The following is a 15000-nucleotide window of genomic DNA, read 5'->3' as shown; positions in this document are numbered from 1 at the left end:
AAATACCCCTCTACACTATTAACCCCTAAACCACCACATAGACTATCACAAAGTACCCCTCTACACTATTAACTCCTAAGCCACCACAAGCCCTATAGCAAAATACCCCTCTACACTATTAACCCCTAAACCACCACAACCCCTATAGCAAAATACCCCTCTAGACTATTAACCCCTAAGCCACCACAACCACTATAGCAAAATAACCCTCTACACTATTAACCCCATAAAACACAACAACCCCATCACAAACTACACCTCTACACTATTAACCCCTAAACGGGCACAACCCTATCACAAAATACCCTTCTACACTATTAACCACTAAGCCACCACAACCCCCATTGCAAAGTAACCACTAACCTCTAAATCCCCTAACCAGTTAACCCCCTAACACACCTAACCTAACAACCCCTACATTATCTAAAAAAAATTACCTTCAAAAAAACTAACATTGCTTTAAAAAAACAACTAACATTACTTGTTTGTTTTTTAAAAAGCTACCATTACAGAAAATAAAAAAACTAAATTACCAAAAATAAAAAACAGAGTTATGCCTATTTTAAAACTAAAGCACCACTAAAAAAATGACCCACCCCAAAATAAAAAACCCTATACTAACACTAAAATACGCTATAATACAACTGGGAGACTAAGCGCTAGGGAAAAGCACCTTGAGCGCTATGCAAATGGTTTCCAGAGTATGGAAAGTGTGGGGGGTGTACAGAGCGCCTATACAAAAGTCTAAGGTGGCTAAAATTTAGTATATTTAATGTGGGTAAGAAACATACAGCATAAAAATACAATATACATTAAAAACATGGATCCATGTGTAAACAATGTAAAATATCAGTCCTAAAAACAGCAATGTGACTAAAAACGGCTGTTCTGCTAAGAACAGTGATCCTGCTAAAACAAGTATAGCAATTCTTAATACAATAAGGTGATAACATAATCTATAAGTGTGTTAATAGAATTAATAAGCGGTATGGTGTATTCCTAGTGGAATATGTTCTCAAAGTGCGTATCGATGTGTGCACCTTATAAGGACTAGCAGTGAAAAAAAGGTAAAAAAAATACAAAAACTTACAAAAAAGTGTCAAAAAAGTGTAAACATATTATACATAAGTACAAAGTGAAGAGTTAGCTCTTTAAAAAAGTGGAGCCATATATAAAACGTTAACAAAAAACAAAAATATGCAAATAGGGTATAAAAATGCCAAATGTTTGTGAAGATATACACAGTAAAAATAAAGAATAGAACTTGCTGTGTCTGGGTAATCCAAAAAACTTGCTGTGTCTGGGTGTGCCCAAAAGAGATTCCTTGAGTGTCCTAGAAGTCCTCGTGGAAATCCTGAAGTGTCCTGTAAGAATAAGTCTCAAAAGTGCAGAATGCCTATACCATCTTTATATGGTATTGGGAATCGGCTTACCAGTTTGGCATCTACTTATCAAGCCGTCAACCGCAAATATGCTTGAATTCTGCAGCATATTTGTGGCGAGCCTGATTCCCCTTAGTTATCAAACCCTACAGACCAGCAAAAGTAGAATTTTGTGACGTAACATACGATCCGCCGGGCAAAGTCTGACACAGATCGATGCTTATATCATTACAGATGTTCCAAATGCAAATTTGGCACTATCTGACTACTTTTGCTAGTTAACAAATATCTACCAGGTACGCTCGCCACTATTCTGGCCCAGTGTACCTGGTTTTCAATCCGCCACCCTGGAAGCGGCGGATACCATAGGAATCAATGGGAGTCTGAAAGCAGCGAAAGCTCATGTTCGCTGCTGCCCAATATCCCCATGATTCCTATGGTAATGTTTATACTTAACACCCTAACATGTACCCCGAGTCTAAAAACCCTTAATTTGCCACCTCCTACACTGCCGCCACCTACATTATACTTATTAACCCCTAATCTGCCGCCCCGCCACCGCCGCCACCTACATAAAGTTACTAACCCCTAATCTGCCCACCCTACACTGCCGCCACCTACATTAAACTTATTAACCAATAATCTGCCACCCCTACACCGCCGCCACCTACATTATAATTATTAACCCTTAATCTGCCACCCCCTACACCGCCGCCACCTACATTATACTTATTAACCCCTAATCTGCTAACCCCTACACTGCCGCCACTTACATTATACTTATTAACCCCTAATCTGCCATCCCCCTACACCGCCGTCACTATATTAAATGTATTAACCCCTAAACCTAAGTCTAACCCTAACGCCCCCTAACTTAAATATAATTTAAATAAATCTAAATAAATATTCCTATAGTTGCATTGTAGCTAACTTAGGATTTATTTTATTTTACAGGCAAGTTTGTATTTATTTTAACTAGGTAGAATAGTTATTAAATAGTTATTAACTATTTAATAGCTACCTAGCTAAAATAAATACAAAAGTACCTGTAAAATAAAACCTAACCTAAGTTACACTAACACCTAACACTACACTATAATTAAATTAATTACAAGATTTTTAAACTAATTACACCTAATCTAATCCCCCTAACAAAATAAACACGCCCCCCCCAAAATAAAAAAGCCCTACCCTACACTAAATTACAAATAGCCCTTAAAAGGGCCTTTTGTGCGGCATTGCCCCAAAGTAATCAGCTCTTTTACCTGTAAAAAAAATTACAAATCTCCCCATCATTAAAACCCACCACCCACACAACCAACCCTACTCTATAACCCACCCAATACCCCTTAAGAAAAACCTTGAAGATCACCTTACCAGGAGAAGTCTTCACCCAACCAGGCCGAAGTCCTCAACGAATCCGGCAGAAGTGATCCTCCAGATGGGCAGAAGTCTTCATCCAGATGGCATCTTCTATCTTCATCCATCCGGCGCGGAGTGGCTCCTTCTTCAAGACATCCGACACGGAGCATCCTCTTCGGCCGACGTCTTCTTGCTGAATGAAGATACCTTTAAGTGAAGTCATCCAAGATGGCGTCCCTTAGATTCCGATTGGCAGATAGAATTCTATCAGCCAATCGAAATTAAGGTAGAAAAAATCCTATTGGCTAATGCAATCAGCCAATAGGATTTAAGTTCAATCCTATAGGCTGATGCAATCGGCCAATAGGATGGAGCTGGCATTCTATTGGCTGATTGGAACAGCTTATAGAATGCAAGCTCAATCCTATTGGCTGGTTGGGTTAGGGGTTAGGGGTTAGTTAGTTAGTTAGTTTTTTAAGGGGGTATTGGGTGGGTTTTAGAGTAGGGTTGGTTTTGTGGGTGGTGGGTTTAAATGTTGGGGGAGATTTGTAATTTTTTTACAGGTAAAAGAGCTGATTACTTTGGGGCAATGCTCCGCAAAAGGCCCTTTTAAGGTCTATTTGTAATTTATTTTATTTTTTTATGGGGATTAGATTAGGTGTAATTAGTTTAAAAATCTTGTAATTTGTTTATTATTTTCTGTAATTTAGTGGGGGTTTTTTTTGTACTTTACTTTCTAAAGATACCATTATTTTCATCATATCTTATAATTTACTATAATTTTTTTTATAAAATATGAGGAAAAAATGGAAAAAACACACTTTTTCTAACTTAGACCCCCAAAATATGTTACAGATTTACAACCACCAAAAAACACCCATGCTAAATAGTTTCTAAATTTTGTCCTGAGTTTAGAAATACCCAATGTTTACATGTTCTTTGCTTTTTTTGCAAGTTATAGGGCCATAAATACAAGTAGAACTTTGTTATTTCCAAACCATTTTTTTTTTTCAAAATTAGCACTAGTTACATTAGAACACTAATATCTTTCAGGAATACCTGAATATCCCTTGACATGTATATATTTTTTTTAGTAGACATCCCAAAGTATTGATCTAGGCCAATTTTGGTATATTTCATGCCCCCATTTCACTGCCAAATGCGATCAAATACAAAAAATCGTTCACTTTTTCACAAATTTTGGCATAAATGGTTGTAAATTCTTCTCTGGGATCCCCTTTGCTCATAAATAGCAGACATATATGGCTTTGGCGTTGCTTTTTGGTAATTAGAAGGCCGCTAAATGCCACTGCCCACCACACATGTATTATGTCCAGCAGTGCAGGGGTTAATTAGGGAGCTTGTAGGGAGCGTGTATGGTTAATTTTAGCTTTAGTGTAGTGTAGTAGACAACCCAAAGTATTGATCTAGGCCCATTTTGGTATATTTCATGCCACCATTTTACCGCCAAATGCGATCAAATTAAAAAAAAAAAAACGTTAAATTTTTCACAATTTTTAGGTTCTCACTGAAATTATTTACAAACAGCTTGTGCAATTATGGCACAAATGGTTGTAAATGCTTCTCTGGGATCCCCTTTGTTCAGAAATAGCAGACATATATGACTTTGGGGTTGCTTTCTGGTAATTAGAAGGCCGCTAAATGCTGCTGCGCCTCACACGTGTATTATGGCTAGCAGTGAAGGGGTTAATTAGGGAGTTTGTAGGGAGCTTGCAGGGTTAATTTTAGCTTTAGTGTAGAGATAAGCCTCCCACCTGACACATCCCACCCCCTGATCCCTCCCAAACAGCTCCCTTCCCTCCCCCACGCCACAATTGTCCCCGCCATCTTAAGTACTGGCAGAAAGTCTGCCAGTACTAAAATAAAAGTTTTTTTTTTAAAAAAAACATTTTTTTTTTAGCATATTTACATATGCTACTGTGTAGGATTCCCCCTTAGCCCCCAACCTCCCTGATCCCCCAAAAAACGCTCTCTAACCCTCCCCCTCTGTCTTATTGCGGGCCATCTTGGGTACTGGCAGCTGTCTGTTATTTTTTTGCCGGTTTTTCTGTAGTGTAGCTTCCCCCCACAGACCAACACCCACCACCTGATGTTTTTTTTTTTTAATTATTTGTTTTTTTTTTCTACACTTTTTTTTTCATTTTTCTACACTTTTTTTCTCTAGTGTAGCGGTTCCCACCCGCTCCCTCCCCATGGACGCGCCCTCCCCGCGGCCCCCCGTACATGTGAACATGCCCGTGCGTGCCCCCCCCGTACATGTGAACATGCCCGTGCGCGCCCCCCGGCCATCCCCGCCCACGATCCCGCCCCCCTCCAGATCAGCAGGGCCATCGATGGCCGCCACCCGCCTCCCATACCAGCTCCCACCCACCAACGAAAAGAGCCACCAATCTCCGGTGCAGAGAGGGCCACAGAGTGGCTCTCTCTGCACCGGATGGCTAAAAAATGTTATTGCAGGATGCCTCGATATCGAGGCATCCTGCAATAACCGGAAAGCAGCTGGAAGTGATCAGGATCGCTTCCAGCTTCTTTCCAGACTGAGGACATACAGGGTACGTCCTTGGTCGTTAACTGACTTTTTTTTGAGGACGTACCCTGCACGTCCTTGGTCGTTAAGGGGTTAATTTAGGGAATTAATTTAATTATAGTGTAGTGTTAGGTGTTAGTGTAACTTAGGTTAGGTTTTATTTTACAGGTACTTTTTTATTTAATTTAACTAGGAAGTTATTAAATAGTTGATAACTATTTAATAACTATTCTATCTAGTTAAAACATAATTTATGCTTACCTGATAAATTTATTTCTCTTGTAGTGTATCCAGTCCACGGATCATCCATTACTTGTGGGATATTCTCCTTCCCAACAGGAAGTTGCAAGAGGATCATCCACAGCAGAGCTGCTATATAGCTCCTCCCCTAACTGCCATATCCAGTCATTCGACCGAAACAAGCCGAGAAAGGAGAAACCATAGGGTGCAGTGGTGACTGAAGTTTAATTAAAATTTAGACCTGCCTTAAAAGGACAGGGCGGGCCATGGACTGGATACACTACAAGAGAAATAAATTTATCAGGTAAGCATAAATTATGTTTTCTCTTGTTAAGTGTATCCAGTCCACGGATCATCCATTACTTGTGGGATACCAATACCAAAGCTTAAGTACACGGATGATGGGAGGGACAAGGCAGGAACTTAAACGGAAGGAACCACTGCCTGTAGAACCTTTCTCCCAAAAACAGCCTCCGAAGAAGCAAAAGTATCAAATTTGTAACATTTTGAAAAGTTATGAAGCGAAGACCAAGTCGCAGCCTTGCAAATCTGTTCAACAGAGGCCTCATTTTTAAAGGCCCAGGTGGAAGCCACAGCTCTAGTAGAATGAGCTGTAATTCTTTCAGGGGGCTGCTGTCCAGCAGTCTCATATGCTAAACGGATTATACTCCGAAGCCAAAAAGAAAGAGAGGTTGCCGAGGCCTTTTGACCTCTCCTCTGTCCAGAGTAAATAACAAACAGGTGAGATGTTTGGTGAAAATCTTTAGTAGCCTGCAAGTAAAACTTCAATGCACGGACTACGTCTAGATTATGCAAAAGACGTTCCTTCTTTGAAGAAGGATTAGGGCATAATGATGGAACAACAATCTCTTGATTGAAACCACCTTAGGTAAAAACCCAGGTTTTGTACGCAGAACTACTTTATCTGAATGAAATATCAGATGAGGAGAATCACAATGTAAGGCAGATAACTCAGAGACTCTTCGAGCCGAGGAAATAGCCATCAGAAAAAGAACTTTCCATGATAGAAGTTTGATATCAATAGAATGAAGGGGTTCAAACGGAACCCCTTGAAGAACTTTAAGAACCAAGTTTAAGCTCCATGGGGGAGCAACAGGTTTAAACACAGGCTTAATTCTAACTAAAGCCTGACAAAATGCCTGAACGTCTGGAACTTCTGCCAGACGCTTGTGTAAAAGAATAGACAGAGCAGAGATCTGTCCCTTTAAAGAACTAGCTGATAGTCCTTTGTCCAAACCCTCTTGGAGGAAGGACAATATCCTAGGAATCCTAACCCTACTCCATGAGTAATTCTTGGATTCACACCAATGAAGATATTTACGCCAAATCTTGTGGTAAATTTTGCTGGTGACAGGCTTTCGTCCCTTTATTAAGGTATCAATTACTGACTCGGAGAAGCCACGCTTTGATAGGATCAAGCGTTCAATCTCCATGCAGTCAGTCTCAGAGAAAGTAGATTCGGATGATTGAAAGGACCTTGTATTAGAAGGTCTTGTCTCAGAGGCAGAGTTCATGGTGGAATGGATGACATGTCCACTAGGTCTGCATACTAGGTCCTGCGTGGCCATGCAGGCGCTATCAATATCACCGATGCTCTCTCCTGTTTGATTTTGGCAATCAGACGAGGGAGCAGAGGAAATGGTGGAAACACATAGGCCAGGTTGAAGAATCAAGGCGCTGCTAGAGCATCTATCAGTGCCGCTTCTGGGTCCCTGGACCTGGATCCTTAACAAGGAAGCTTGGCGTTCTGGCAAGACGTCATTAAATCCAGTTCTGGTTTGCCCCAACGGAGAACCAATTGAGCAAACACCTCCGGATGGAGTTCCCACTCCCCCGGATGAAAAGTCTGACGACTTAGAAAATCCGCCTCCCAGTTCTCTACCCCTGGGATATGGATTGCTGATAGGTGGCAAGAGTGAGTCTCTGCCCAGCAAATTATCTTGGAGACTTCTGACATCGCTAGGGAACTCCTGGTCCCCCCTTGATGGATGATGTAAGCCACAGTCGTGATGTTGTCCGAATGAAATCTGATGAACCTCAGTGTTGCTAACTGAGGCCAAGCTAGAAGAGCATTGAATATTGCTCTTAACTCCAGAATATTTATTGGGAGGAGTTTCTCCTCCTGAGTCCATGAACCCTGAGCCTTCAAGGAGTTCCAGACTGCACCCCAACCTAGAAGGCTGGCGTCTGTTGTTACAATGGTCCAATCTGGCCTGCGAAAGGTCATACCTTTGGACAGATGGACCCGAGATAACCACCAGAGAAGAGAATCTCTGGTTTCCTGATCCAGATTTAGTAGAGGGGACAAATCTGTGTAATCCCCATTCCACTGACTGAGCATGCATAATTGCAGCGGTCTGAGATGCAGGCGCACAAATGGCACTATGTCCATCGCCGCTACCATTAAGCCGATTACTTCCATGCACTGAGCCACCGTGGGGCGCGGAATGGAGTGAAGAACACGGCAAGCATTTAGAAGTTTTGATAACCTGGACTCCGTCAGGTAAATTTTCATTTCTATAGAATCTATCAGAGTCCCTAGGAAGGAAACCCTTGTGAGAGGAGATAGAGAACTCTTTCCTTCATTCACTTTCCACCCATGCGACCTCAGAAATGCCAGAACTATCTCTGTATGAGACTTGGCAATTTGAAAGCTTGACGCCTGTATCAGGATGTCGTCTAGGTAAGGAGCCACCGCTATGCCTCGCGGTCTTAGAACCGCCAGAAGTGAGCCCAGAACCTTTGTAAAAATTCTTGGGGCTGTAGCCAACCTGAATGGAAGAGCTACAAACTGGTAATGCCTGTCTAGAAAGGCAAACCTCAGGAACCGATGATGATTCTTGTGGATCGGAATGTGAAGGTAGGCATCCTTTAAGTCCACTGTGGTCATGTACTGACCCTCTTGGATCATGGGTAAAATGGTTTGAATAGTTTCCATCTTGAATGATGGAACTCTGAGGAATTTGTTTAGGATCTTTAGATCCAAAATTGGTCTGAAGGTTCCCTCTTTTTTGGGAACCACAAACAGATTTGAATAAAACCCCTGTCCTTGATCCGTCCGCGGAACTGGATGGATCACTCCCATTACAAGGAGGTCTTGCACGCAGCTTAGGAATGCATCTTTCTTTATCTGGATTGCAGATAATCTTGAAAGGTGAAATCTCCCTTGTGGGGGAGAAGCTTTGAAGTCCAGAAGATATCCCTGAGATATGATCTCCAACGCCCAGGGATCCTGAACATCTCTTGCCCACGCCTGGGCGAAGAGAGAGAGTCTGCCCCCTACTAGATCCGTTGTCGGATAGGGGGCCGCTCCTTCATGCTGTCATGGAGGCAGCAGCAGGCTTTCGGCCTGCTTGCCCTTGTTCCAGGACTGGGTAGGTTTTCAAGCCTGCTTAAATTGAGGAAAAGTTCCCTCTTGTTTTGAAGTAGAGGGAGCTGATCCTGCACCTGCCTTGAAATTTCGAAAGGCACGAAAATTAGACTGTTTGGCCCTTGATTTGGCCCTGTCCTGAGGAAGGGTATGACCCTTACCTCCAGTAATGTCAGCAATAATTTCTTTCAAACCAGGCCCGAATAAGGTCTGCCCCTTGAAAGAAATGTTAAGTAATTTAGACTTTGAAGTCACATCAGCTGACCAGGATTTAAGCCATAGCGCCCTACGCGCCTGGATGGCGAATCCGGAATTCTTAGCCGTTAGTTTAGTCAAATGAACAATGGCATCAGAAACAAATGAGTTAGCTAGCTTAAGTGTTCTAAGCTTGTCAATAATTTCAGTCAATGGAGCTGTATGGATGGCCTCTTCCAGGGCCTCAAACCAGAACGCTGCCGCAGCAGTGACAGGCGCAATGCATGCAAGGGGCTGTAAAATAAAAACCTTGTTGAATAAACATTTTCTTAAGGTAACCCTCTAATTTTTTATCCATTGGATCTGAAAAAGCACAACTGTCCTCAACCGGGATAGTGGTACGCTTTGCTAAAGTAGAAACTGCTCCCTCCACCTTAGGGACTGTCTGCCATAAGTCCCGTGTAGTGGCATCTATTGGAAACATTTTTCTAAATATAGGAGGTGGGGAAAAGGGCACACCGGGTCTATCCCACTCCTTACTAATAATTTCTGTAAGCCTTTTAGGTATTGGAAAAACATCAGTACTCACCGGCACTGCATAGTATTTATCCAGCCTACACAATTTCTCTGGCACTGCAATTGTGTCACAGTCATTCAGAGCAGCTAATACCTCCCCAAGTAACACACGGAGGTTCTCAAGCTTAAATTTAAAATTAGAAATCTCTGAATCAGGTCTCCCCGATTCAGAGACGTCACCCACAGACTGAAGCTCTCCGTCCTCAGGTTCTGCATATTGTGACGCAGTATCAGACATGGCTCTTACAGCATCTACGCGCTCTGTATCTCGTCTAACCCCAGAGCTATCGCGCTTGCCTCTCAATTCAGGCAATCTGGCTAATACCTGTGACAGGGTATTATTCATGATTGCAGCCATGTCCTGCAAAGTAATCGCTATGGGCATCCCTGATGTACTTGGCGCCATATTAGCGTGCTTCCCTCGAGCGGGAGGCAAAGGGTCCGACATGTGGGGAGAGTTAGTCAGCATAACTTCCCCCTCGACAGACCCCTCTGGTGACAATTCTTTTATAGATAAAGACTGATCTTTACTGTTTAAGGTGAAATCAATACATTTAGTACACATTCTCCTATGGGACTCCACCATGGCTTTTAAACATAATGAACAAGTAGTTTCCTCTGTGTCAGACATGTTTGTACAGACTAGCAATGAGACTAGCAAGCTTGGAAAACACTTTAAAGCAAGTTAACAAGCAATATAAAAAATGTTACTGTGCCTTTAAGAGAAACAAATTTTGACAAAATGTGAAATAACAGTGAAAAAAGGCAGTTACACTAACAAAATTTTTACAGTGTATGTAACAAGTCAGCAGAGCATTGCACCCACTTGCAAATGGATGATTAACCCCTTAATAACAAAAACAGAATAATAAATGACAAAAACGTTTTTTTTTTGTTTTGTTTTGTTTTGTTTTAAACACAGTCACAACAACTGCCACAGTTTTGTTACCCTCCTCAAACATGACTTTGAAGCCTTTTGAGCCCTTCAGAGATGTCCTGTATCATGCAGAGGGAAGCTGAATGTCTCTGTCAGTATTTTTAGCTAAAAAAGGCCCCTCCCACTCATATTACAACAGTGGAAAGCCTCAGGAAACTGTTTCTAGGCAAAAATCAAGCCAGCCATGTGGAGAAAAACTAGGCCCCAATAAGTTTTGTCACCAAACATATATAAAAACGATTAACATGCCAGCAAACGTTTTATATTACACTTTTATAAGAGTATGTATCTCTGTTAATAAGCCTGATACCAGTCGCTATCACTGCATTTAAGGCTTAACTTACATCAATCCGGTGTCAGCAGCATTTTTCTAGCAAATTCCATCCCTAGAAATATGTTAACTGCACATACCTTATTGCAGGAAAACCTGCACTCCATTCCCCCTCTGAAGTTACCTCACTCCTCAGAATATGTGAGAACGGCAGTGGATCTTAGTTACTTCTGCTAAGATCATAGAAATCACAGGCAGATTCTTCTTCTAATGCTGCCTGAGATGAAACAGTACACTCCGGTACCATTTAAAAATAACAAACTTTTGATTGAAGTTAAAAAACTAACTATAATACACCACTCTCCTCTTACTACGTCCATCTTTGTTGAGAGTTGCAAGAGAATGACTGGATATGGCAGTGAGGGGAGGAGCTATATAGCAGCTCTGCTGTGGGTGATCCTCTTGCAACTTCCTGTTGGGAAGGAGAATATCCCACAAGTAATGGATGATCCGTGGACTGGATACACTTAACAAGAGAAATACACATTTTATAATGAGGGAATTTCTAGGCTCTTATAACAGGTCAACAAAAATCCCTCATGACCCCTTCTTTATAAGCCCAGAAAGCGGTTCTTTAAAATAAAATCCCTATAACAGTGATCACCTGAAGTGAATACATGTGCATTTATTTGAGAAGGGGGCTCATAGAATCCCCTATATGGACATTAAAGTTACAGAGCTATGCCAAACGGCCCTTATTTATATGAGGATATCACCTTCTTCTTTATTCTAAAGAGTTTAGAAAAAAAAACATGGACACACTATTGAACTACTGAGCAGTAGAGTCTTAAAGGAGCACTATAAAAGTTTAAAAACTAGGGCAGAGTCTTGTGGAGCGAGTGAGAGAGTTTTACAGGAAAGGGCCTGTCTGGGGAAGTCTTGTAGATGGGAATGTGAGGAGGGAACAAGAAAGGAGGATAGAAGAAGATCATGAGCAGAGCAAAGGGGATGGGAGAGTATCTGGAGACAAGGTCAGAGATATAGGGAAGGAGCAATGTTATTAAGATTGAAAGTTTATATATGTACTGTGTGCCTGTAGGTTAGGGACCCAGGGAGGAATTGAGCTAATTACTTTTCTAAATAAATCATCTGATAAACTTTACTAAAGGATTGTGATCAACCCCAAGGCCCTGGGCCTATCACCATTTGGCCAAATCTTGTAACTAACTCTTCCATTTTGCTTTTAACACCTTAAGGACACAGTTTTTTCCCAGTTTCCGTGCTTAAATGAAACAGGCAATTTGGCACCATTGCTCTGTGGTGGTTTTATCATCTGCTCTCTAGTTAAGTGCACTTATGCATATTATACACCATTGGCTTTGTTGTGATATCTAATATGGGTACGTAAAATAACAACACATAGGAAATTAATACCGAAAAATGTGGAGAAAATTAACCATAACCATTTCTACCAAACTAGTGTAGCTAAGGAAACATACATCAAAATAGATTCATTATGTTGGTCTGATTTTAGGAATACCCCATATGTCTATGTTTCCCAGAAATGTATAGTAAATACAGGACAAATACTAAAAAAAGATATTGGTTTAACGCTAAAATTTGCTATGCTTGGACTGTACGCTAAATAGCGATTACCCAATCCAAAACCGCTACACAAAAGTATGTATTTATAGGAACTAGACACACGGGGTATTTGCCTAGAGGTAAATAAAATTTATATGTATAATTTTTTTATCACCAATGGCCTAAAAACATAGGGATAATAAAAAAATAAAAAAACTTTAATCAAATAAAATTATTTTAAAAATTCACATTATTAAACTCAATTTATAAAAACAAAAGCTTTTTTTTTTAACTGTTTATGTGACATAGGTACTGACAGAGGGATAAGAGGAGGGGTCAAGACAAGCCATTGTTTACAAACAATGTCTTGTCATTTATGACATAATCACAGTGACAGCATGAACACAGGGCACTTAATTGGGCATCACTGGACAGCTTCTCTCCTGAGGTATCCAGTGATTGCCCACTGAGCCGGATACCAGCATACTTTTCAGAATACTGCTATCTAGGCTGCATTTAAAGAATACAATTACTGTGCCTGGCTGTTTAAAGGGACACTGAACACAAATTTTTTATTCTCTTGGTATCTTTATTTGAAATGTAAGAATGTAAGTTTAGATGCCGGCCCATTTTTGGTGAACAACCTGGGTTGTTCTTGCTGATTGGTGGATAAATTCATCCACCAATAAAAAAGTGCTGTCCACAGTTCTGAACAAAAAAAAACTTAGATGCCTTCTTTTTCAAAGAAAGATAGCAAGAGAATAAAGAAAAAAATGATAATAGGAGTAAATTAGAAAGTTGCTTAAAATTGCATGCTCTATCTGAATCATGAAAGAAAAAAATTGGGTTCATTGTCCCTTTAAGTGATTGTATACACAGTAAGAGTCAAACTAGACTGTTACTACACTTATTCTGGATGCTGCCCAAGCAAGTATCCAGCAACAGCATGAGAGACATGCTGATCTCAGTGTGTCTGTCATGTTGTGGAGACACACCTGATCTAGGCAATAAGAGCCATATGATCACAAGGACACACTGTCCCTGTGATCGCTAGCCTGGGGTGACCCCTACTGCCTCACTTGGCAAAACCACCACTGTCTGAGCACAGGACACAGCCGATGTACAAGGTACAACCTGCATTCTTAAGTGCCAAATGACACGTGCTGACCCTGTTCCAGTGCAAATTGTTAAGGGAGTCATCTAGCTGTGTGCTTGCAAAAGAGTGCCAGACATTCTGGGGTCGATCATATTCATTAAGAAAAAAGTATCTTATAAGTCTAGGGGATTTTTATAGATAAATCAGTTGACACATTTTTTAAAGGATTGTAATTAACCCCTCTATGTGTTAATATATATTTTTTGTAATTTTCCACTTGAGCTTTGCACCCAGGCTTGTCGGATATATTTTTTATAAACATGTTGTGTTCTTTTCAGGTATGCAAATTCATATACAGCTGTAAACTAATCCTTATACAAACAATATATATTTATATTGATCTGTATTTGCATGAGGTTTTGGTTACATGTTTTGTGCTATCTGAGTGCAATATGCGTATAACAGGGAAACACATAAGCAAGACAGACAAGATGTTCACTTCAGCAGAGACGGTTGCCTTTATAATAATTGCAGCAATAGTATCTGTTTCTGGAATTATCTTTAACTCGTTCATTGGGTTTGTGATCTTTGGTGAGCACAAAGGATTCCTACGTATGAGTGCCAACAACCAAATCAAGTTCACTATATGCGGGACCAATGTTTTTATGCAGTGCCTGATGCCATTTTATATTTTTGTTTTTTCATTTACAGATAGCTCAGTATTGCCTAGGCTCTTTGTGTCAGTTTTAGGATTTTCTAATATTGTTACTATTGGCTTCAGTTGTTGGCTCACTGTCTGGCTCTGCATCTTGTACTGTGTGACAGTTGTTAACTTCAAACACAAATTCTTCACACATCTGAAGATGAGATTTCCAGCTCTTGTACCCAAGCTCCTGCTGGTCACAGCCCTGGGATCTATATGTCTAAGTGCCCCTTCCATTTGGTGCCTGAACATTCAGCAGAATATGACTGGGAACCTTACTCTTGAACAAAAGATAAATACTCAAGCAGATTACTGTAAATCTGTAGGCTACCACATATTTTTTAACACAATTGGATGCATGCTGCCTCTGACTATAAGTGTGATCGCTTTAGCTGTAATTGTGGCTTCCCTAGTAGGATACGTCTGGAGGACAAAACTCAAATCATCAAACCTGAGTGATGCTCAGCTCCAACCTCATTACAAAGCCTGTAAGACCATTGTGCTACTTATAATTATTTTTACTATTGTATCTGCAGTTCAGATCCTACCTTTATCTTCATCCTATGATAGTTCTACATGGAAATCCATGCTTGTAGATTATCTGTGTCTATTTTACCCAACAGAAATGGCTGTTATTCTGATTTTGGGAAGTTCCGAACTTAAACAAGCTTTTGTTAGAAGAGTGACATGTATTAAACAATGATCACTTTATATT

General features: G+C 40.7%; 1 protein-coding gene across 1 annotated transcript; it reads left to right on the top strand.

Moving 5' to 3' along the window:
- Positions 1-14034: 14034 nt before the first annotated feature.
- Positions 14035-14988, top strand: LOC128642165 (taste receptor type 2 member 41-like). Its single transcript, XM_053694846.1, has one exon. It carries the CDS (start codon positions 14035-14037, stop codon positions 14986-14988), a length of 954 nt encoding a protein of 317 aa, XP_053550821.1.
- Positions 14989-15000: the final 12 nt, after the last annotated feature.

Source organism: Bombina bombina, chromosome 11 (genome assembly GCF_027579735.1).
Source record: "Bombina bombina isolate aBomBom1 chromosome 11, aBomBom1.pri, whole genome shotgun sequence".
NCBI classification, from domain to species: Eukaryota; Metazoa; Chordata; class Amphibia; order Anura; family Bombinatoridae; genus Bombina; species Bombina bombina.
The sequence above is the reverse complement of the archived record's forward strand: the minus strand, read 5'-3'. Positions and strand labels throughout refer to the sequence as shown.

Bases quoted from the DNA above. Each gene is read 5' to 3' on its own strand.
- LOC128642165 (XM_053694846.1), top strand. From the start codon at position 14,035: ATGCGTATAACAGGGAAACACATAAGCAAGACAGACAAGATGTTCACT.